This window comes from Gasterosteus aculeatus, chromosome 5, assembly GCF_964276395.1.
Source record: "Gasterosteus aculeatus chromosome 5, fGasAcu3.hap1.1, whole genome shotgun sequence".
NCBI classification, from domain to species: Eukaryota; Metazoa; Chordata; class Actinopteri; order Perciformes; family Gasterosteidae; genus Gasterosteus; species Gasterosteus aculeatus.
The window spans coordinates 14,631,285-14,655,306 of record NC_135692.1 but is presented as its reverse complement, the minus strand read 5'-3'; the positions used below and the strand labels follow the sequence as shown (position 1 = coordinate 14,655,306).

Here is a 24,022-nt window from a genome sequence, read left to right as displayed (position 1 = left end):
TATATAAGGGGTCGTCTGGGGTCACGGAGACGAGACTTCAAAGCTGATCAAATGTGTGTGTGTGTGTCAGAGGCAAGATTTAGAAAAGACGGGCAGGGGACTGAATGTGGATTATTAGCGGCTTTTGTGAGCATCTGCTGGAATAATGAACGACTGGTTTGTTGACATCAAACAGCAAACAGCATTTCCATATAGACAAATAGGAAAAGTAAATATAAGAGAGACTATCTGTGCAGAAGTGCACTTCATCTCCTACAAAGAAACACCTGCACATCAGGTAAGAACACTAGTTGGGATATTTGGGCTTCAGGTAGTGTTATTATTTCAACCAGATAACAATTATTTGTGCAATGTGCAATAACCACTGTGACACCCTGTGCGTACATATACATTTATTTATTTAGTTCCTACTATATTCAGTTACTGTATTTTTTTGCACTTTATTTTTGTTTTCGGCTATTATTACTATATTTTACTTACTTATTTCTCCTGCTCTTCTTCTTTTTGGGGGTTTTGCCGCGATCCATTGAATTTCCCCATTGTGGGACTAATAAAGGAATATCTTTTTTTTTTTTCTTCATTATTATTATCTTTTTTTTTTCTTATTTTGGCTGCTAATTTTCTTTTTTTGGGGGGGGGATTATTATTATTTTCTTTCCTTTTTTTATGTATATTGATAATGGATGGTTGATTTTTAATGTATATCTGAAAATCAATAAAAATCTTATCTTACACATGAACGTTCATTTGATTTGTGCAACAACTCGTGTAACTTTCAGATCCTAGAAGAAACAATGCTCCGCCTGGTGATTTTACTGCTCGTTTCAAGTAAGTGTCTTTGTTTAAAATGCTAAAATTAAAATAGACAATGTCATAACGGCTGCTTTATTTAGTGTTTGGTGGGCTGTTGGTCTGCAGGTTGCGTCACTCTGTGTTCACGCATCGACCGAGAGTATCACCTGATAGACATTCCTAAGACTTGGGACGAGGCCCAGGCTTACTGCAGAGAGAACAACATGCATCTCGCCACCATTGGCAACAGGGACGACCTGGAGATGGTTTTGAAGATCGGCTGGACTGGTAACATTTGGATTGGACTGAACATGGGCACCGAGTTCTCCTGGAAGTGGTCCGTAGGAGAGCCTGAGAACAGGGCTTTGTACACTAACTGGGCCGCTGCAGCAGGTTCGGGTTCCTGTGGAAGCATGGCGGTTGATGGGAAATGGCTCGCAGACACCTGTGACTCAAAACTGGGGTTTATCTGTAAGGAAGGTAAAATGTTTTTAATTTGATAGATAGTGATGTCGCTCATCCTCCTTATCCTCAGCTTCATGACCTCAGTGTATTGATAGGAGATGCATCATTTAGCATAGAGGCTGTAACCAGGGAGACAGTTAGTCTAGCTCTGTCTAAAGGTGAAGAAGTCCACCTACTTGCTGTATCTGTTTCCTTTATTCACTTGAATACAGCAGCCAATAAATGTTCAGCCAGTTTCCAGTCAACATGCTTATATAGATTATATGCTAAGAAAAACTCAACATTTTATACTGTTTCATATGCCAATAGAGCGCCATAAACGCTACACAAAGTTCATTAAATGGAGGAAATGTATTATTTCTTTGACAAGAGGAGAATTAGAACAAGTAATGCAATTCATCATTTGAAAGCCACGGTGGTGAAGCATTAATCTCACCTTGGAGTTGCTTGAGTCTTTCAATATTCCTTCTCTCTTCAAACCTTTTAACCTCTCCGTTACATTATTGCAGATCTAGATAAGGGCATCGGTATGTCAGTAGTTTCCACAGAGATGTCCTGGAGGGAAGCCCGGGAGCACTGCATGCAGAGAGGCACTGACTTGGCCATCGTGAGGAACCAGATTCAAAACCAGGGCTTACGGAGCATGTTTAATGCAAGCAAAGCTTTCTGGATGGGTTTGTTCAGAGACGAGTGGCAATGGTCGGACCGGAGCGACGGTTCTTTCCGATACTGGTACATCAATCAGCCAAATGGCGATGGCACATGTGCAACTTTTTCCAGGGACAAGATATGGGACAGAGGTTGTTCTTACCGCTATCCCTTTGTCTGTCATACCGGTGAGCATCCGATGTCTGTTGCAGTCTGATTCACTCAAGTACAGCATTTCATCCTCAACATGATTTCTTTGACAAAACAAACAAAGTATGTTGTATTTATTTGTTTTGACGAAGGAGCAAGAAAACAGACCATTGTGAAGGTGGAAATAAAGTCAAATTCATTAGACTTTAATGACCTGGCTGTGAGTGAAGCCATTTTGAAACAAGTAAGTTTTGGTCATGTGACCTTAATAGCTACATAATGACTAGATGACTTGATTAAAGGTCTGTTCTTCCTTTTGCCTCCATAGATCCAACAGAAGTACGGCATGGTGAAGCTTCAGTGGAGAATCCAGCCGGACGGGAAGATTTTCCATAAAAAAGAAAAGAAGGAAGTCAAAGAAACCTGTTCGAACGACGTATAACATTATGAAAGGATGCAGTGCGAAACAAGACTTTTACAAGACAATTACTCCTGAAATTATGCAAGGACACCTTAAGTATGAAGTATGTATGAAAAATACAGTAATATCATGAGAAGTTCAACCCAAATTAGCTATTGTGTCTGACCGTACACATCACACCCATTAAAAATAAGGCTCTTTGGAAAGAGCTTTCGTTGCATTTGACAAAAGTTGTTATAAAAGTCGCTAACCTTTAATACCCTGCAGTTAGGATACACATTGATACGTATGTGAGAAGCCTTATATATATTTAATTATTTAGGTTAAAATTATAGAAAGGTGTCTCACCTTTTACGTGTTTGCTTACTCCCTTTTAAACGTATCATACATCTTTATTTCCTTCAGAATTTGTTCATTTTCTTGTTTATTATTATCCTTTGTTCCATATTTAATCTTAATAAATTTACTGATAAGGCAATTGTTTTAAATGTTCATACTGTCTTTAATATTCACTTGTGTTCCTGATAAGCAGTTGTGCTGCGTCCTTTTGCACAAAATGAATGAAAATAAATAAAGGTGTGAAGGAGTCTACAGGCTCCTCTTAAAGGTGCAGTGCGTAGTGTTTGGTGGCATCGTGTGGTGAATTTCCATCCATCCATCCATTGTCAAACCGCTTATCCTGCACACAGGGTCGCGGGGGGGCTGGAGTCCATCCCAGCCAACTTCGGGCGATAGACAGGGTTCATCCTGGATTGGTCGCCAGCCAATCGCAGGGCAACACAGAGACACACAACCATTCACACTCACATTCACACATCTACGGGCAATTTAGATTCACCAATTAACCTGATCCCCAGAGCATGTCTTTGGACTGTGGGAGGAAGCCGGAGAACCCGGAGAGAACCCACGCAGACACGGGGAGAACATGCAGACTCCACACAGAAAGGCCACTGGGTGGAATCGAACCCAGGACCTTCTTGCTGTGAGGCAACAGTGCTAACCACCACGCCACCGTGCCGCCTTAATTTAAGAATGTCTTTAAGAATTAAAATTGCAGAAACTGTCAATTAAAGGCAGCAGCAAACATAAAAGTTTTGAATCTGAATTTAAAGGAGCTGAGGGACTCCACAGACCTGCTGCTTTCTGGGACTTGAAAAAATGAACACTGCTTTTCCATGTTTAGTTCTGACTCTGGGAACAGAAAGTAGACCAGTCCCAGACGACCTAACGCTTCGTGGCTGTTCATGAGGCTCATATCAGAAATGTACTTTGGCCCTAAACCATTCAGTGCTTTATAAACTAGCAGCAGGGCTTTGGAGAAAATTCTTTGTTTGACAGGAAGCCAGTGTAAAGACCTGAGAACTGGAGTGATGTGATCCACTTTTCTGGTCCAAGTGAGCACTCAAGCAGCATTCTGGATCAGCTGTAGCTTTCTGATTGACTTTTTACAAAGACATGTAAAAACACAGTTACAGTAGTCGAGTAGCCTGACTTTCAATTGTTCATCCTTTTTTACCAAAAATAATTCTGTTTTATCTTTGTGTAATTGAAGAAAGTTTTGACACATCCAGTTGTTGATTTGTTTAACGCATTTACCCAGCCCCTGTATTGGATTGTAGTCCCCTGGTGATATCGTTATATAGATTTGTGTGTCATCTGCATAATTATGATAACACACTTAGATTTTTCATAATCTGAGCCAATGGAATCATGTAGATGTTGAACAGAAGGGGCCCCAGTATTGAACCTTGGGGAACACCACATGCCATTTTATTCACCTCTGATGTGAAATTAGCTACAGACACAAAGTATTTTCGGTCTTTCAAGTAGGATTCAAACCAGTTAAGTGCTGTGCCAGAGAGTCCCACCCAGTTGATTAGTCTATCTAGTAGTATGTTATGGTGTCAAATGCTGCGCTGAGATCCAGTAATACAAAGACTGAAATTCTGCCATTCTCTGTGTTTTTAAGTGGATCTCGTTGAAAACCTTAACAAGAGCAGTTTCATTACTGTGGTGCTGTCCAAAGCCTGACTGGAAGGCAGACTCCAAGAAGAACTGCTTTGACTGGGACCTCTCCATGAAACTATGTGTGAAAGCTTTATATTCTTTGAACAATCAGTTCAAGGAGCGAGATGAGCTGGCCAGGATATTCCAGATGTGGACCCGGCCTCGGCCTTCGTCGTCCTCATCTGAGTGCGCTGTCCCCGTCTCAATGTCCAAAGCCTGGGATTATCGGGTCAGGCAGCACCTCGGAACGCGCTACGACTCCAAGAAGAACTGCTTTGACTGGGACCTCTCCATGAAACTATACGAGAAAGGGGTAACTTTATATTGTGTGAAACTTTTCTGTTTGTTGATTGAAATGCGTTTTAGAAAGTTTGACATTTGGATGCTTAAATGTTTCACTAAACAACGGACCTTCTTTGTGTTTCTGCAGTGCGGCGTCATCAGCAAACAACAATATGCACGATGGAGGGAACAGGGTTTGGCGTTCGAAATGAGGGAAGGTGTCTACCAAATAAGCAATCCGAGTTTGCTCTCGTCCAGAGTGTTCCGTCAAGTGAGTTTTTTTCTGCACAATGTTTCTCCGCAATGCAGCAAGAAGACGACGTAAAGGAACTTTCTTGTTATCTGGACAGAAAGGGGGGAAAGTGTCTTACAGGGGCTACTGGGGGGACATTGTTTCCAGTCCTTATCTCTCCTTCGGGATTGAAACCGATGACAAGAACCTGCTCAGGACACAGAATGGGCAACACATCTCGGTAAAATATCCAGTAGCAATAACACAGATTACATGTTAGATTACAGCAATGTCTCCAGAGTGAGTTGTGAATACGCTCAGGAACATGCTCATGGTTTCTGTCCTTTTCCTTCACTCACATCCACAGACGGCCCAGGATATCTCTGTTGCAAATGTGCAAGAATTGTTCCAGTCCCTGTCCAGAAGACGGGGCCGCTCCATCACCTCTCAGTCGGAGGTAAAGGCGGAGGAGGCGTCTCCTGAGGCTGATCTGAAATCTGTCCCCGTTCACGGTAAAATACTGTTAACACTAACTACCAGATGTTTGTCACTGCAGGTTTGAAAAACTTGCTTTTGAGAATCTTTGAATGTCATTATGTTGCATTCAGCTTGGTTTCAGTGTGTTTAATTGCAGCGTTTGGTCGATCACTTCCCAGTCCAGCAGATGGAAAAAGGGTATCTGTGTATGAAACTTGCGTATGTCTCAAACCGTCTCCAGACTTGATGCAGCCGGATGGGATCTCTGTGACATTCCTCCCGTTGGACTCACTTTACAAACTGCCAGAAAAACAAAAATATTCCCACTTCTTTAACACCATCTACTTCTCTGCCAGGTGAGAGCTTTCCGTCTGGAATTCCCAAATAGATAATTGGTCTGAATAGATAATCATTACGGACCGTCTTGACTGCAGACCCCTAACCACGTATGATGTCTGTGTTTTCGTTTGCATCCCTGTCAACGCTCTTAAAGCTGCGTGCACCTGCTGGGCCCGACGATTCGGCAGATTGCAGCACCAGACGCCGTGCTGGTCGTGGAGCTGGCAAAGTGAGGCTTTTCATGTTTTGTTACCATGGTGACAAGAGTAGAGTGTCTGTGCTCTTTTACTCACAAGTGCACGTGCTTTGCTTTACGTGATTCCTTTGTGTTCGCTACACAACGGCATCTGTAAATTCAAAAAGGGAGCGATAATTGTAGCGCTGCCGTCATATTTATGTTGCATTTTGTGTGTTCATTGTGAAACAGGTACATTTTGGATCTGACTAAGGAGCAAGCAGCAGGCTTTGCAGAGAAAGTGGTGAGCACGGCTCTGCAGGCCGAATTTGAGCCGTGGCGTGACGGGAAGAGTGACGACGTCCATGCTGTTTTCATACCACAGAGGAAGTAAAGGTGGTGCATTTCTTCTGCTCCCCTTGTCAGCAGCTTTACCTTCAACATATGCAACAGTCAAGGTGATATTGCTTCACATCAGAGTCACTTTTCAGGATCTTATGCAGACAGAATTTATTTTTCCTCCATAAGGAAGTTTACCAGCCACAGAAATCTTTTTTCTTTTTTTGTCACTGTGAACTTTCTAGTGTTTGGATTTTATAACAATAAATAAAGAAATTTAATTTAGAATTTGAATGACACTGCACAACAAATATCCATTTTATGTATTTCAACAAATACAGATGCAATTGCCATGGATGTATTATAATAAATGCCACAAAGAAATCTCCAATCTTGTCCAGAAACTAGTTCCCCGTCTTCGTTGTGCGTCCTGTGTGCGCTCACTTCCAGCGTCCACCGACCTTCCCCTTACCGTTGACCTTTTTGCTACATCGAGACAAGAAAAAGAAGACAATTGATTATGAACAGTAGTATTCAGCACAGAAATGACCAGCGAGTGTGACTCATTGGAAACGTTTAGCACTTTAATTTCATATCTTAGACGTGTGCGTCCTGTGAATTAAGTGGCGAATGTTGCGAGCTGTGAGTTTGTCCTTTCCAGCGTTGTGACTGTTGCCGTCCGTCCGTGGACCGTTTGCATAGTCGATGCAAAGCACAGCACACGATGCTCTCATTTGAGTGTGAAGGTCGTGTCGTGGTAAATTGGGACGAGCAGCGTGACTCACAATTTCTGAGCATGTTGGATTCTGTTCAGGAGGACGTTGATCTGTAAAAGACAAAAAATAACTCTATGTATATTTAAAATACCACGTTTTGTAAGCTCCCGACTCGCCGGCTCACCTCATACTTCTGCCTCTTTGTCTTTTCGGTCAGCTCAAACTTCTCTGACTCCAGCTGGTAGATACATTGCCACATTTCCACGGCTCGCTCTCTAAATCACACCGGCATCAACAAGTTGAATAAAAGGTCAGTTTGTCCTTTTTCTGCCATTAGAATTAGAGCCTTTCGTGGACGTGGAACTGACCTCAGGCCATCCTCTCTCAGGCTCTCGATGCCAAGTGGCTTGCGTCTCTCTGCCAGAGTCGTCTTCTTGATTTCCCTGGCGGTTTGCTTTTTGCCTCGCCTCTGCTCTGCCTGCAGGACACCAACACAACTCACTTTCCTGGAGGCTCCGACGGACACGACCTCCGACTCGACGTTCTGGCCGATGTGCTATTCTGACCTTGGCCAGGAAGCCTCCGAAGTGAGCTCCCATGTTGGAGAGCACTTTCTTCTTCTTGGCATCCTCCTCGGCCCTCTTCTTTGCCTCTTCGTCCTCTTTCCTCTGTCTCTCCTCCTGAACGAAGTCGGGTCGAAACATTGTGATCCGAGCGCGCGTTTTGGCGACATACATGTGATACAAGGCGTTAATTACTGCGATCCGGGTCTGTCTGTCCCGCTCTTTTTCAGCCCTCACGCGCTGCTGCTCGGCTCTTTCTGCCCGGCGGTTTTCCTGTTACAGAAAAAACACGTTTCAGGTTTTCATCGCCATCTCTTTGTGGTACAAGTACACGGGTAACTGATGGACAGTTACAATCCTGTATTTGAGTCCGATCAGCTCCTCTTCCTCTCTCTGCCTCTGCTCAAAGTGGACGTCAATCAGAGTCTGCAGCTCCAGGAGGTCTTTCTCCATCCTCTTCCTGTGGATATCCTGTCGAGGACCAGTGGACACCGAGATCAATATTATTGAATCTTTGTTTCTGGGGCAATAATCGTGTAGATGTTCTATTAACAACAACCTTGAAGGAACACACATCAAAGTCCACCCTCTCCCCCTCAGGGATTTTAGGGGCAGCGAGCTGTGTGAGCGGCCTGTGAAATAACACGACGGCGTATTCAACTTATTCATTTTGTGGTAAATTCCGACAATGTGTTTTAGTATTTCCACGTCCATCTTACTTATATTTGGGCCGTTCTTCTTCAACTCAACAGCCGCAACAGCAACAAAAAAAGGGAATCGGTTGTTTGGTTTTGAAAACAGCAGATTGATTTGACAACACAGCAGAATAATTCATTAATTCATTAATTCATCCTGAGAGGAAAACAATTGAGTTTCAAACACAGTTCGTGGACGCTCATCACACAATCATACTAGAATAGTGTTCCTGTTAAATAAGTTTCCTGTTAAATTTGAATTGAAGCTTAATGCTCCTGAGACCATTTGCAAACACCGGATGGATTGCGAGATGCAAATACACATGTTTACATCTTGTCTCCTGTGGGACACTTTCCCTGACAGGCGGCTGTAAGAACTTGGACCTGAACGTGCCGACGATTAAATGAACACAGCTCGGCATCATCGCCTCACCTCCCTCCTCCTGGTCCTCATCTTCCTCTGGAGAAAGGAAGACGATGGCGATTGAGTTGAAACAATGACAATTTGTTTGTATTGAATGATTGAGTGAATGTCCTTACCTTCTTGACGGCGTCTAAATAAATAACAATTGAACGAATAGATCAGACATGCCAGAAAATAAAAGCTTATGCACTACGAATGTAGAAAAGTTTATAAATTGACTCACCCGTGATCTCCAAACTCAGACATGACGACGCTAGATACATACATTTCAAGATATGAGAATGAATTTCATTATCAATGCAGGCCAAAGAAAAAGCTGAAGCAGAACATTTGTAGATAATGATCTAGGAATAGAAGAGTTAGGAGCGGTGTCCTGTTACCCGGGATAACAGTGAGGTATTAGCCGGCCAATCTCCAAAAGAGAATGTGGGACGGGGAGATTAAGCTGGACGGCCGGCTGCTGCGAACACCAAGTCCTCTATTATCATTTGGTCCTTTTGCATTCTCACTGGGCGTCTAAATGTGGGCGGAGTCCGATGATATTTCATGATTCCAGGCCGTTACACAAGACTCCTTCGCTCGAATTTCAGTGGGTTAAATAATTATAAAAGTGCAAAGTTCCAAGTCATAACCGTCGGTTTTGTGACAGACACACTGGTAAAAGTCTATTTTCCCAAAAAACTATTTTCAATGAACATCGGGACGCCCAGACGAGCGGCCTTTGAGAGCTTTAACATGGCGGATCGATCCCTGAGGCCCCCCCCTCGTCTCCTAGAACCTGTCATCCTTTGTTTTTAGCCAAGACACCAGGACCCGAGCATGAAGCTCTCAATCCCACATCACCGTCACACGACGGAATTCTATTCTAATTTAGTTGAAATCCCTAATTTTCCAAAGATGACAAATATTGATTTATGTTTGTCACTTCATGTCAACATGATATAGCTTCAAACAAGCAGATGCTGTATTCTTTGTCTGACATTGTATAATGAAACCTGAGGCCGCTTCAAAGCATTTCATTTAGTCCGTTATTATTTGCTTCTCACGGAGGGTTTTAAGTTGCTAAAAGTAGCTTCATGCCATTAGATCAAAACATTAAAAGAACAAGCCAGAGAATCATGACAATACGCTGAAAGGCAACGGAAACCGCTGTCGATCTACGAGGAGCTTCATAACTCTTCGGTTCATTTCTCTAAATTCTGATCAAATGACTCACCATCATAAAAAACAATGATTACCGCAAAGTCAACGAGGTGTATTACTTTGTAGTATTTGCATGTCTACGTATAAAGTAGCAGATAAAGAGGAAGAGGGAAAGCACACGGGCCTACCTGAACGGCTGTGATGATGGAAACAAGGGGAGTCACAGCTCGAGAGCACACACAGCTTTATATAAGGGGTCGTCTGGGGTCACGGAGACGAGACTTCAAAGCTGATCAAATGTGTGTGCGTGTCAGAGGCAAGATTTAGAAAAGACGGGCAGGGGACTGAATGTGGATTATTAGCGGCTTTTGTGAGCATCTGCTGGAATAATGAACGACTGGTTTGTTGATGACATCACAGCTGAAGCGAGACACAGAAAGACAGGTGGCAGAAAATAGACACAGACGATCCAGTTTGGTGTTGGGACACATTGAGATCCCGTCCCTGTGTTCTTCTTCTTCCTTTTCATGATGCTCTTTATCTTTGAATAAACCTTATGCTGCCACTTCAGAGTGTGACGCTGTTTATCTGTGTGTCCATGTGGGGACATGAAAGGAAACAAGAGCAGGTCGTGCACACGACGTTATAGAGTACATTAGATATAGTCAAAAGCAAACAGCATTTCCATATAGACAAATAGGAAAAGCTCTTACACCTACAACACATAAGAGGAAATAAGACGCCCTGCAGAAGTGCACTTCATCAACTACTAAGAAACACCTGCACATCAGGTAAGAACACTAGTTGGTATATTTGGTTTTCAGGTAGTGTTATTATTTCAACCAGATAACAATTATTTGTGCAATGTGCAATAACCACCCTGTGTGTACACAAACATTTATTTGTTTAGTTACTATATTTAGTTACTGTGTTTTTTGTTTTTTTTTGTCTGTTATTAATATATTTTACTTATTTCTGCTGCTCTTGTCTCCATGTTGTGTTTTTTACCATGTATCTTGTGTGTACTGTCCACTTTGCCGCCGCGATCCTGTAAATTTCCCCATTGTGGGACTAATATATGGAATATCTTATCTTATCTTATCTTAGACATGAACGTTCATTTGAGTTGTGCAACAACTCGTGTAACTTTCAGATCCTAGAAGAAACAATGCTCCGCCTGGTGATTTTACTGCTCGCAAGTAAGTGTCTTTGTTTAAAATGCTAAAATTAAAATAGACAATGTCATAACGGCTGCTTTATTTAGTGTTTGGTGGGCTGTTGGTCTGCAGGTTGCGTCTGTTCACGCGTCTACAGAGAGTATCACCTGATAGACATTCCTAAGACTTGGGACGAGGCCCAGGCTTACTGCAGAGAGAACAACATGCATCTCGCCACCATCGGCAACAGGGACGACCTGGAGAAGCTTTTGAAGATGACCGAAGCCATCGGATGGAATAAAATCACATGGATTGGACTGAAAAGGGGCACCGAGTTCTCCTGGAAGTGGTCCGTAGGGGAGCCTGAGAACAGGGCTTTGTACACTAACTGGGCCGCTGCAGCAGGTTCGGGTTCCTGTGGAAGCATGGCGGTTGATGGGAAATGGCTCGCAGACACCTGTGACTCAAAACTGGGGTTTATCTGTAAGGAAGGTAAAATGTTTTTAATTTGATAGATAGTGATGTCGCTCATCCTCCTTATCCTCAGCTGCATGACCTCAGTGTATTGATAAGAGATGCATCATTTAGCATAGAGGCTGTAACCAGGGAGACAGTTAGTCTAGCTCTGTCTAAAGGTGAAGAAGTCCACCTACTTGCTGTATCTGTTTCCTTTATTCACTTGAATACAGCAGCCAATAAATGTTCAGCCAGTTTCCAGTCAACATGCTTATATAGATTATATGCTAAGAAAAACTCACCATTTTATACTGTTTCATATGCCAATAGAGCGCCATAAACGCTACACAAAGTTCATTAAATGGAGGAAATGTATTATTTCTTTGACAAGAGGAGAATTAGAACAAGTAATGCAATTCATCATTTGAAAGCCACGGTGGTGAAGCATTAATCTCACCTTGGAGTTGCTTGAGTCTTTCAATATTCCCTCTGTCTTCAAACCTTTTAACCTCTCCGTTACATTTTTGCAGATCTAGATAAGGGCATCGGTATGTTAGTAGTTTCTACAGAGATGTCCTGGAGGGAAGCCCGGGAGCACTGCATGCAGAGAGGCACTGACTTGGCCATCGTGAGGAACCAGATTCAAAACCAGGGCTTACGGAGCATGTTTAATGCAAGCAAAGCTTTCTGGATGGGTTTGTTCAGAGACGAGTGGCAATGGTCGGACCGGAGCGACAGTTCTTTCCGGTACTGGTACATCACTCAGCCAAATGGCGATGGCACATGTGGATCGTTTTCCAAGATATGGGATGACAGATATTGTAGGAACCGCTATCCCTTTGTCTGTCATACCGGTGAGCATCCAATGTCTGTTGCAGTCTGATTCACTCAAGTACAGCTTTTTTTTCTATTAACGTCATCCTCAACATGATTTATTTGACAAAACAAACAAAAGTGTGTAATATTACTTTCTTTAGAAAAAGAAGTAAGAAAACAGACCATTGTGAAGGTGGAAATAAAGTCAAATTCACTAAACTTTAATGACCTGGCTGTGAGTGAAGCCATTTTGAACCAAGTAAGTGTTTGTTCTAAACCACCTGCTGCATCAAACATGAGATCATAACAGTTACATCACGACTAGATGACTTGATTAAAGGTCTGTTCTTCCTTTTTGCCTCCATAGATCCAACAGAAGTACGGCATGGTGAAGCTTCAGTGGAGAATCCAGCCGGACGGGAAGATTTTCCATAAAAAAGAAAAGGAGGAAGTCAAATGATTTACGTTCTTTACGTTCGAACGACGTAAAGTTGACATTATGAAATGATCTGCAGTGCCAAACAAGACTTGACAATTACTCCTGAAAATATGCAAGGACACCTCAAGTATGACGATTAAAAATACAGTAATATCATGAGAAGTTCAACCAAAATTAGCTATTGTGTCTGACCGTACACATCACACCCATTTAAAATAATGCTCGTTATAAAAGTCGCTAACCTTTAATACTCTGCAGTTAGGATACACATCGACACGTATGTGAGAAGCATTATATATATTTAATTATTTAGGTTAAAGTTATAGAAAGGTGTCTCACCTTTTACATGTTTGCTTACTTCCTTTTAAACGTATCATACATCCTTATTTCATTCAGAATTTGTTCATTTTCTTGTTTTGTTTTATTAGCCTTTGTTCCATATTTCATCTTAATAAATTTACTGATGAGGCAATTGTTTTAAATGTTCCTACTGTCTTTAATATTCACTCATGTTCCTGAGAAGTAGTTGTGCTTCCAACAGTGTTATGGGGGTGCAATGCTAAATCAGAGGGACACATTTTCTTTAAGAATCTCTTTATTTTCTGCTGTAATGTTGCATTACAAAGGCTGAATAACAGTAATACTACGAGACAAGCTTGACTGAAAAAAAGAGGCAGTAACTGATGAAGAATAACTGAGGAATTTGCGTCACTGCTAAACATTTTTCTATGAATCAGAAGGCTTCACTCAACATGTGATCCACATGTGACCTGCAGCTCTGCTCAAGACTGAATGAACACCTGCTCACGGTATCCGTAAGTAGCCTGGATTGTTACGGTGCTTGTTGACACAGTGATGAACATGATTAGAATAAAGATTTGGAGATGTCAGTGCAATATCTTGTGTTCATTGAAGTTGCAGTTTTTAACTTGGTAAGTTAAAATGCCTACTGACCACTGAAAGTAAAAAATAACCTACATGGTTTGTACATTTTGAATATGTTTCTTCTTGTGTGAGCTGGCACTGAATATAATACCAAACCTTAATGCTAATCTAGGACTGTAAAGAGCCGGGTCATTGCACTACATGTATAAGTAGTCTGGCACTCTCAGCACAGTATTACAATCATGTGTTTTTGTACAAAGCAGATTTATACATGACGAGCAAACAATGATAAAGAAATTACTTTGTGTCACTGTTACAGCAATGTCACATTTAGATGGTTTGAAAATAAAATCACGTCAACAGGCCTTATTTTTGTCCTCTGTGTGCATTACACACTTAAAAAGAAAAAAGAAAAATTCTATTTCCCAAAATGTTTGTCACGTTCAGCAATTTAACGTACAGCACAAACGAGTCCCTGTAATGAGGTGTAAAGTATTTGGAATCTCAACCTCTAAGTGGTGCTACGCATACTGACCATTTCATAATAATCTATCATATATATCACGATAAAAACTAAAAGTAATTCCATTGGTTTGTCTGTTCAAACTAAACCAATAAACCTTACTGAACTGGAATCACGCGTCTTGAATCATCTATGGACACGAGTCCGTCTCGCACACACGTTCACATCAGTAAAGACGTCGCCCCTCTTCTGACATCACATCCTCAAATGGAGCTGTGTGAGTGAAAGAAAACGGTCGGTCCTCAATTCATAGTGTAACGTTCATGCTCGCACAACCTCCCTTTAGTCCCTTCCTCCTCCCCCTCCCCCCCCCCCCCCCCCCCCCCCTCCTCCCCCCTGGAGGAACCGCCTACAGGTCCTTCTTGAGCTCCGGCCGCTGGGCCGCTGCCTTCCTCGGCTCCGCTTGCTCGGGGCTCAGCAGCTGCAGCAGGTCGCGCAGAGCTTTTCTGATCTCGCCACCAAATGTGTTGGCGTCCTGAAGGGGGGACGTGGAATGAAGAATATGGAGATTAATGTAAACAATGTCTCTAAAAAAGGTTTTATAGAATTTGCTGTGATCGATGTCCGAGATATATAAACTCTAAGTGCTTTTATTGTTATATTTTCTAAATCTCAAGTATTGATATCTGTGTGTGCCTGAAAATAGTTCCTTTTTTTTTACTCTTTCTATATAGAAGCAATGACAAAAGTAGTGTACAATAAATATTTAGCTGTAACTACTGTCATTGAACTCACAGTGTTTGGACACGAGTGCTTGCATGTGATGTGGAAGCTCAGCATCTTCTCCCCCAAAGCGCAGTAGGACACCCCGTATCCATCATCAGCCACCTGAAGGAGACATGCACAGTATTTATACTCATGGCTGCTTGATAAATACCAGAACCAGGAGTCACTTTCAAGAGAGAAGAAGAAAAAAAAGGCTGAAATTGAATATTTGCTTGAATGCGTTTACAGACATTGCATGCTGCATTGAATGCTACAATGGCGACATGCGCGTTTATTTCTGGTTTCTATCTAAAGACAAACTTCCACAGTCAAAAGGCCTGTGAGCGAAGCACTGACCGGTCCAAAGCCCCCTCCACAGGAGACGTACTCTGGGTGGCTGACGAGGTCGAACATCTCCACTTGCAAAGGAGTCTGACTGGTGGACAGCCGCCAGGGCTCAGACAGCACCTGAAACACAAGCAGCCATTGCAGCAGTTCGCCCCAAGTCGCCACCGGACCTTCTGATGTGAACATGAAAACGGCGGAGAAAAGAAAATGAACCTCTTTCAAGAAAGGAGACTCCACTTGGAGGTATTTGGACACCACGTAGAGACAAAAGAGGTGCCGGTCGATGCCAGCTCCGGTCATGGCCATGCGGTATAGTTGCTGGTGCTTTTCTGATGCTTCGTGGAACAAGCGCCGGCAAACATCTGCGTCCTGGTGAAGGAACAACATGAGTCCAACCGGTTCGCTCCGCGCACAATTGACCAAAAAGCACGGAAATCAAGAGACATTTTGCAGCGTCCGACCTCTCCGCCTTCCAGCGCTCGGACGAAGGCACAGCTCTCATTGGTACAGGAGCGAACCGTCTCGGTCCTGCCCTCCTTGAACAGACGGGTCATGGAGGCTTCGTACGTCAAACAGAATCTCCCCTGGTTCTGGAACGCAAACACGCACAACTCACATGCAGCTCACACACACACATAGACACACACTGCTGCAGAGGGAGGCTTACCCTGTAGTGGGCCAACTGAAGAGTCAACTGAATGAAGGCGTCTGGGCTGACTCGGCACTTTTTGATCTTCCCTTTGCCAAATTCTTCAAAGGAGAAAACGTGGACGTCCACGTCGTCAGCCAGGGCCTGGGCCACGGCCAGGGAGCCGGAGATCTGCTCCTCACACTGAGACGGACACATGCCAGCAGGTCAGACCAGCAGGGGGGGGCCTTTAACCGCTGTACTGTGCTTTTGAAAGAACGGGCAATGCTTCTACACCGTTACAAGTAAGGAGTCATCTTAAACCACGCCCCTTTTGTTATTACCATTATCTCATTATTATTATCTAATATAAGTGATATTTGGTCGGCTCTCCTCTTGTCGATCAAAGCGATGTTTTTTTTTCTCCCAGTTGTTTAGTTGCTCAGCTAGTGTCACTGCACGCTTCGGCTTCATGCTGATCATACAGACCAGAAAATAAAAATATAGACATAAGAAAAGGTTTTCTCACACTTTACCACTCAAACTTAACAGACTAAGATATTTGCATAACAAAGTACCTACTTGAAATGAGAACAATCAAACTTTGACTGAATACATTCAGTTCTTCGTTTTCCTGGTTAGAAGTGGATTTTGGAGAGGGGAGCACAGGATGGGGATGGGCTACGAACCTCTGGAGGGATTTCCCAGTTCAGCTTCTGTGGTCCCGGTAGCGATGAATCCACTTCCCCTTTGCAGTGACCCTCTGCGTTGTAGCCCAGCTGGAAACAGTCAGTTGTCAAGACGTACTGGAAACACACAACAGTTACACGTGAGCGCCTCGAAGAACAAAGTCCCATCAGTGTGCAGCGTTCTTCTCCTTGGTGTTCCTCACCTGCCAAGCGTGTGATAACACCGGCGCATCAGCCCACGAGTGCTCTCCATTCAAGCCCATTTTCCCATTCTTGAAGTAAACCACCGAGAAGGACTTGTCGAACCACCTGCATGAGAGGTAGCCGAGGTAAACAGGGGGTTAAACGCTGGTTGACTCTCCCGAGGCGGAGGGGGGGGGGGGGGGCGCGTCTGAGAGTAAGATTACCTGTCGTAACATTTCCCGTGCAGCAGGGATTTGGCGTACGAGTCTATTCTGGTCGGGTCGTCTGCCACGCCGCCCTGTTCATCGTCGTCCAGGGTCACAAAGAAGGCGGCTTTCTCGATGAAGTCCAGGGAGCGTTTGTTCACCCCGCTGCTGAAGTACTTCGCCCTGGCTTTGGCCCATGGAATTCTGGGAAACATTTCACAGGGAAATGATATTACACGGCGGATGCAGTGGCGCCGTATTGTCCCGTGTGGTTCAAGCACTTAAAACGTACCTGTCTCCGGCGGTCAGGGCCCCCAGTTTGGCCTCTCCTTTAGAAGGAGGTGAAGGGTCATCAAGGATCTTCTGAATTTGGGATTCTATCTCTCTGGGCGACAGGAGTCTGCCCGCATGGTACATGCGGAGACGAAAGTAGCGGCCTCGGTGGTACACGGCGATGTAGTCACTGTCCTGCCAGTGTTGCACAGTGTCTTTGCGCATGAAAGGAAACAAAATAAATAAATATATATATATTGTTAATTGAGTCAAAGGCATGTCATAAAAACACAAATACATCACTTCGCTGATTCTCTTTCTTTTGTTTATTCCAAACGGTCTGTCCTGCTGCTATTGGCTGCTGTCACAGTCCTATTGACATTAACTGGTGGAAATGACACAATAAACAGCCAGATACGTAAAAGAACAATACAACATGTGCAGGATTTTATCAGGATGGTATGTGTGTGCAGATACAGGAGGAGTCTCTGGTGTGTCCTGACTGCTCTTCCAATCATCTTGAGAAGAGCACAAAGATGAGTGACTAACGGACAACGCTCACACTGGCGCACATTTGACCTTACGGAGTTCGAATGAACGGTGAAACGTCTCCAACCTCCCCGTACAACATTTATAGCGTCATATTGGTTCGACATTTCGAGATCTAAAACCAGGATTGGGCCAGTTTTGTAAAAATGTAAATACTACCTGTTAGTGTTCCAGGTATTCGACAAGTGTCAAACATCCGCTCAAATTGATAGGAACAGCAAGGAACTGCAGACCTCAACATCCACTGAGCACAATACAGAAGGATGGGCCCATACAGAAACAAGTAGAGGAGAGAAAAGAGAGAAATGAGCAGAATAGGAAGACACACACAAAGAAAGACATCGAAAGAGAACCAGGAACGAGTGGAAGAAAAAGATGAGAAAATTAAAACGTGCGGGCAGAAGAAAATAGCCGTTAGTTGGAGACGGAACATTTCCAGAAGGCCAGAAAGACCGGAGGCGACGCCAGAAGGCAGATGACAGATGAGAGGATGGTCAGAGCAACAGACGTGCTGTGACTCAGTGAACACACACACACACACACACACACACGTTTCCTCAGAGGGCTCAGAAAGCTTCCGTATGCCTCATCGTGTCGTGAGCAGTGTCGTGTCACAGCACTGCTCGCTGGCTGGAGCGACCTGCTCACGATCGGCACGGTATCGCTGGTCATGTGTCGGCGCGCTGCGTGTGCATGTCTGTCTCTTTACCCGTCTCCTCTCCGGGAATGCGTGTTGTGTTGAACATCCTCTCGCACTGAGCTGAACACAGAGGAATGACAGTGCCGGGGATGCGCGTCTGGGAAACGGAGAGGAGAGGACGGAGGAGAGCAGCGGAGGGAGTGTAGAGTCCATCAAAAAGGGGGAGAAATCAAGCGAGTGAAAGACAGGTTGAAAGGAGGAGTGAGAGATGGGCGTGGTATGAGAACATGAGGGGTTTGTTGCCACAATCATTGCATGGAAAAAAATCAAAATAAACAAGAGATGCACATGATATTTAACATAAACATTGCAAGACACACAGACTGCAATGAATGGATATTACTCACAGCGTCGAGAATCAATAAAATCAATCTAAACATCTATGGGGATGCAATACATTTCTCACTGTTTATAATGAAATAAATGCAACAAAAAATTGCAACAAATATCCAAATGCTTCAAAATGAGTCTTTGAAAGGCTTCTGTTGCCAAACAAGGCGCCATGAACTCCGAAGGGCTCCGTGTGTTCGACAGGTGGGAAACTCACAGGTTTGAGCTCCTCTTTGTTGAGTTTGCGGCGGTACAGGAAGTACGCGTGGATGCTGTTTCCCGCCCGGGCCGCCTGGATGGGTGTCGGCGTCACGTACATGAAGTCCTGGGAAGGGAAGCGGGCCGCAGGGTAAACACGGGTCGCTCAAACAAAACCATCCCGCGGTACAGCGAGTTCAACAGTCCCTCGGCTCAGTTACTTGATGAATGAACAGGAATTGTCACTTGACTTTTCCACAATTAATAAAAAAGGAAGAAGAGAGTCTAACAAACAAACCCCCACACACGACTCGTGTGAAGGATCGGTACGGATCTCATGGCCTGCAGAATTTAAGGCCTGGTACAGTCAATCCCAATGGTGACTGCATCGGTTTAAACTGTCATTTTATCTGACTAAAAGGATTTCCTACCATGCCGTAATAGTTGCTGTTGACCATTATTGGGCTGCGTCCTCGTAGATAGACATATTCCTCCCACCAGTCACTGACCTGAAGTATTAAAAACACACAACAATTCTTTGTGAGCCGACTGGCAGACTCTTCAAATATTCCGCCGGGATCAATAATTGAAACCATAAAACCTTCCAAAGACATACACGTTTCATCGAATTTTACATTTTTTCTATCGGCCTCCTTTGCTTTTTGACGCTGGCGGAAGCAGCCGCGCTCGCTGTGCTCAAGCACTTACGTAGTTGGTGGCCCACAGGGCTTTGAGCTTGAGGTACCACTGCAGGCGTTTGCCCAGGCCGCTCTCAAAGTCCTCCGACAGCGAGGTCATGCGCTCGTACTCGGTGTCGTCCATGAGCGGACGCACCGATTCCAAGTGCTGAACGAAGACAGACGTGAGGAGAAGAAGAAGCATCATTGAGCAGATGAACAACGACCAAGAAGACTACGTAGTCCACTGAATACAGAAACAGGTTTGGAAGGAGGGGAAACCTTGAAGAAAGTCTCTCTCCCCTCATCCCTTCAAATATACATTTATATATCCTTATGGATTAGATGGCAGGTATTTCATAGATTTCTAGACCAGCACGCAGCCGGATCCTCACCTCATTTCTGCCTTATTCTTACCTCATTTTTAATTTCATGTACATTTATGTAAATATTGTATTTTTATTTTAATTTTTGAATTGGTCGGCTTTCCGGAAAGGCAAGCACAAGAATTTCAATACACAGGGCGTGTGTAAATGACAATAAAAATCTTTGAATCTGAGACGATAACAAAATAAAACCACTTTCAACAGAGGCAGAAAATGATGATTGCGCGAAAGCGATCCATCTGTTCCGCGGTCAGTTATCAGCGTGTTGTCGTTTCCTCCGCTTCATGTGACGCCTCACCCTGTTGACCGTGTCCTTGATGAGCGGCACGGGCAGGTTTGGCAGCGAGCCCTGGTAGCTGTAGAGCAGAGGCTTCCTGCCAGAGAAGATCCGCACCAGCGCCTGGCGTGGACACACGGGCGTCCAAAACAAACATACTACAGTGAGAACATACACAGGATGAACAGATCATAAATCAAATATAGTATTAAAGGAAAGTCGTTGGATGAGTTGACGTTCAACGTGTTTAAATTGACTAATACTTGTTACTTATTTATCTATTTTTATTACTAGAAGTCCTCGTACTGCACACTGTGTTTTTGTGCAGGGTGAATTAAAACATTGGCGACCGTGAGAGGACATTAAAACCGCCACTCATAAGTAATCTACTTGGTTGGTTAACAGTGACAAAGAGAGAACGGTGCGAGGCGACACTGACCACCCAGACTTTGGTGGTGTTGGACATCTTGCCGTGCTTCTCAAACATCCAGCGGTGGTACGAGAGAAGCTGCTTGAGGCACATGCGCATGGTGAAGATGAGCAAGAGCCACAGCATGGTGCTGAAGAGCACCGCCGACACCAGCGTCTGGCACTGCGCACTCATCGACTGGCTGGACACAGCGGGGGGGGGGGGGGGGGGGGGGGGGGAGGCAGAGGGAGGGCAAAGAACGGCGAGTGAAGCGGATAACAGAAACAAGAAAAATACTTGAAATAACATAAGGACGCTAAAAAGCACATTTAACCCATTTGATTTGATCGAGCCCTCTCTAACCCGATCTACAGTCGGGGGGAGGGGAGCATTTTGAGTCCGCAGGACTCGGTGAATCTTTATCAATACAACGGAGTCACGAGATGTGTCACCTGACTGGCAGGTGCTCCTGTATCTTGGCTATGAGTCCCATGGAGGGGTCCGAGCGGGTGTACATGGTGGCCAGGATGGCTATGACCACGAAGAGCCAGGAGGAAGGACTCGCGGGATACACCCCCGTCACCACGCTGTTCTGTGGACCAGAGATTTAAAATCCATTCCCGTTCTGATTCCGATCACGTAGAAGTGGCACATATAAATAACGTCACTTTAATCATTATCCACATTGCTCAAGAAAATGAATGAGCGAGTGGAGATCAAACAAAGACAGAAGATCTCCACGTTGAACTGTGCGTTATTATGAGTGGCCTTCATTATTGATTGAGGATGAAGTCCACACATTACAACAGCAAAAAAAAACACAAGATAGGGGGAAGAGCTGTAATAACAACGAGGGGGAGACACACGTGTGACTGTGGAGCGTTTGCGGTCAAATCGACAGTGACATCCAGAGCTGAGGTACCTTGAGTCCGATGACACGCTTCTTCCAGGAGCGCACACCAGAGAGGTAGATCTCTGTGAGGGCCTGGTGGGACAGATGAAGATCGATGCCATCTGGGCTGACTGTGAACTGGAAGGCCACCGCCTGGTGGGCTTCCGCCATGATGACTGTGCACAACGAGAGGGAGGGAACAATAAAACGTCCGGTTCGACTGTGAGTAGGAAGCCTACGGCCGGGAGGCAAAGGTGTGTTTTAAACAACAAATTATAGAAATTAACAAAGACAATGCTGATGAAATGAAACAACTTATCTCAGGTGAATTTGGAATCCTAATATAAAGTGACTTTTTAAACGTTTGAAACCACTTCAAGATGTACAAACTTAACTTGTTGAAATGCCTGCAATATAAACTTAAACATAATTCAGCAAAAAGTGGAAGCTGCACAGTATCACACATCAATTTGTGGTGTTTTTGGTTCATAATCAAGCAGATAAGAGTGCTTGGATGTGGGAGATGGGAAATTCAAATTGCACCAGCTGGATTCCTGCTGCGTCACTGGATCAATTGTGATCCCAATTCAAATGTGCACTGCAGCCGCTGAAGGCAAAGAGAACCATGAAGGTGGAAGCAAGCGAGGGAAACAAGAGACGATTCATTCAAACTGAATCATGCTGAATTAGGCTCATGCCTGCCAAAGACAGCATCCCGAGCGTTTTAAGAGGACCTCAAAAAGAGACACACTATGCACGAGACCTTTTAAAAGCAAAGGCAATGGAAAAGCATTGACGGGCTGCTGATGTGATCGGGTGTATTTGTTTCTGGCAAATAACTGCTTCTCTTCACATGGGATTGATTTTCCTCCACAAATGGGCTATGGATAATGCCCCGAGGTTGAGTCACGCTGACACTGGAATGCACCGCTGTGGAGGCCACGTCGGCACTTGGTGTGTCCTTTAGGTCAGATCTAACAGACATAAAGTATATCTGCATTCACGACGCAGTATCTTTGGCATCTATTTGGATTCCTAATTCACCGAGAGCTCATGTCATTAAAAAAAGACCGCCAGACAATAAAAACGCTTAACAATGATGTTTTTGGATTAGGCTACAGTACAATCTAAACGAGTAATTAATAAAAGGGCCTGGCCTGTGAAAAGTTGGTATATATTTCAGCTTACATAAAGGTTTTGAACGGACGAAAAGGTGTGCTTTGAATTTTTGGATTACTGCCAGACAGAAAGCGAGTGGATAAACAGTGGGCAGTGCAGAAAGAGGAGGAGGAGGAGGAGGAGGCAATAGGGCGGGAGGGAGGGAGGAAGGGTCGGTTTGTGTAAACTAGGTGAAAGGTCACACCTCAAAGGCGTAGAGTAGTTCTCCTATTAGAATTACTCAACCTATTGTTCCACTGCAACTTTACCCTCCTCAATGTGACATGCATGTTTGTCTAGTGGTTCTATTCCCCCCACGCCCCTCCAGAATAAGAGTACATCTGAAGGCAACAGATATATTCTCAGCTCTGCCTTATCATCACTTATCTTGACTAACCTTTGCCTGCAACTCTGGACAACAAGGAGCAACCAACAGATGGATAATAGCTGCGTGTGTCTCTCTCTCTGTCTCACACACACACACACACACACACACACACACACACACACACACACTTTCCAAGGCAACAATTACAAATGCAACCCCGTCAGATTTCCCTTTCATACGCGCACAGAGTCCAAAAAAAGTCAACAAACAATAAAATTCATACAATTAGTGATGACTACACCTCAGCCAAGTCAACCAAAGTCAAACAGCAGGCAGATGGTTATGAACCCCGGCGAATACCTAGCTAACGGTATATGATGCTAGCTTAGTAGATAAACGAGACCCCCACGAGACCCCCCGTTTAGTAACACTTGATTAACCTTAAGCAGTAGTAACGGTCTGGATAATCACGTTTAGTCGCGAAGTGTTAATAACCTAACCAGTTAACTACACCATTACTATGGCAGAGAGCTCCACAAAAACGTTCGCCATCGTGCTACAAATGTGGGAAACCAATTGATCCAAGTTGAGGCTAGCCGACGTTATAACTGACGTTAGCTAGATGGAAGCTAACGGCTAGCCGTGCGACCCGAGCCCGTGTCGCGCGACAGCTTTGCCCGGATGCTGCTGGGACTTCTTAAAGCCGAAGATGCGCATCTGCTTAGCAACGCGCAACGTCATTTCCACAAACACGTGTGAGCGTACCTGTTGTTGTTGTTGTTGTTTACGAAATGCCGCGGGGGTCCCGGAGTAGCAGAGCTGTTAAACTCCTGACGACGACTGCAAGTGATGTCGGGCCTGTCGGACTGAGCTCGCGCTCTCCTCCAGGAAAACGCTGGTGCTGCCTTCACGTGCCGTCGGAAATGTCGCAATCACGCCGAG

At 44.3% G+C, this 24,022-nt stretch overlaps 4 protein-coding genes across 12 annotated transcripts; 2 read left to right on the top strand and 2 right to left on the bottom strand.

Moving 5' to 3' along the window:
* The first annotated feature begins 185 nt into the window (after nt 1–185).
* LOC120819116 (macrophage mannose receptor 1) lies at nt 186–14,037 on the top strand. Of its 4 annotated transcripts, none has more exons than XM_078103691.1 (6): nt 186–277; nt 780–828; nt 919–1,272; nt 1,767–2,093; nt 2,208–2,299; nt 12,665–13,621. In XM_078103691.1, the coding sequence occupies exons 2-6, from the start codon at nt 795–797 to the stop codon at nt 12,755–12,757; spliced, it is 900 nt and encodes a 299-aa protein (XP_077959817.1). In that variant the 5' UTR covers nt 186–277; nt 780–794; the 3' UTR covers nt 12,758–13,621. The 4 variants fall into 4 exon arrangements, with proteins under 4 accessions (XP_077959817.1, XP_077959815.1, XP_077959814.1 ...); XM_078103689.1 differs by lacking the exon at nt 12,665–13,621 and adding an exon at nt 2,384–2,954 and having other exon boundaries at nt 919–1,263; XM_078103688.1 differs by lacking the exon at nt 12,665–13,621 and adding an exon at nt 2,384–2,954.
* Nucleotides 4,554–6,718, top strand: LOC144408001 (dynein axonemal assembly factor 3-like). Its single transcript, XM_078103284.1, has 7 exons — nt 4,554–4,796; nt 4,914–5,036; nt 5,116–5,238; nt 5,365–5,509; nt 5,716–5,830; nt 5,968–6,042; nt 6,241–6,718. The coding sequence occupies exons 1-7, from the start codon at nt 4,554–4,556 to the stop codon at nt 6,380–6,382; spliced, it is 966 nt and encodes a 321-aa protein (XP_077959410.1). The 3' UTR covers nt 6,383–6,718.
* On the bottom strand, nt 6,636–8,905 carry LOC120819131 (troponin T, slow skeletal muscle). Of its 3 annotated transcripts, XM_040176275.2 has the most exons (10): nt 8,735–8,755; nt 8,326–8,350; nt 8,166–8,238; nt 7,961–8,077; nt 7,802–7,879; nt 7,610–7,723; nt 7,412–7,521; nt 7,228–7,318; nt 7,113–7,153; nt 6,636–6,813 (listed from the first exon to the last, which is right to left on the bottom strand). In XM_040176275.2, the coding sequence occupies exons 4-10, from the start codon at nt 8,057–8,059 to the stop codon at nt 6,768–6,770; spliced, it is 579 nt and encodes a 192-aa protein (XP_040032209.1). In that variant the 5' UTR covers nt 8,060–8,077; nt 8,166–8,238; nt 8,326–8,350; nt 8,735–8,755; the 3' UTR covers nt 6,636–6,767. The 3 variants fall into 3 exon arrangements, with proteins under 3 accessions (XP_040032209.1, XP_077959819.1, XP_077959818.1); XM_078103693.1 differs by having other exon boundaries at nt 7,961–8,238; nt 8,735–8,905; XM_078103692.1 differs by lacking the exon at nt 8,735–8,755 and having other exon boundaries at nt 7,610–7,879; nt 8,326–8,387.
* Nucleotides 13,314–24,022, bottom strand: LOC120819077 (carnitine O-palmitoyltransferase 1, liver isoform). Of its 4 annotated transcripts, none has more exons than XM_078103676.1 (19): nt 23,846–24,022; nt 21,625–21,770; nt 21,155–21,294; nt 20,733–20,904; nt 20,315–20,416; nt 19,662–19,799; nt 19,385–19,462; nt 18,973–19,080; nt 18,435–18,522; nt 17,196–17,391; nt 16,922–17,107; nt 16,718–16,823; nt 16,515–16,631; nt 15,865–16,029; nt 15,659–15,787; nt 15,411–15,566; nt 15,207–15,317; nt 14,880–14,972; nt 13,314–14,619 (listed from the first exon to the last, which is right to left on the bottom strand). In XM_078103676.1, exons 2-19 carry the CDS (start codon nt 21,763–21,765, stop codon nt 14,494–14,496), a joined length of 2,352 nt encoding a protein of 783 aa, XP_077959802.1. In that variant the 5' UTR covers nt 21,766–21,770; nt 23,846–24,022; the 3' UTR covers nt 13,314–14,493. The 4 variants fall into 4 exon arrangements, with proteins under 4 accessions (XP_077959802.1, XP_077959805.1, XP_077959803.1 ...); XM_078103679.1 differs by lacking the exon at nt 18,435–18,522 and adding an exon at nt 17,885–17,969; XM_078103677.1 differs by having other exon boundaries at nt 21,625–21,774; nt 23,847–23,986.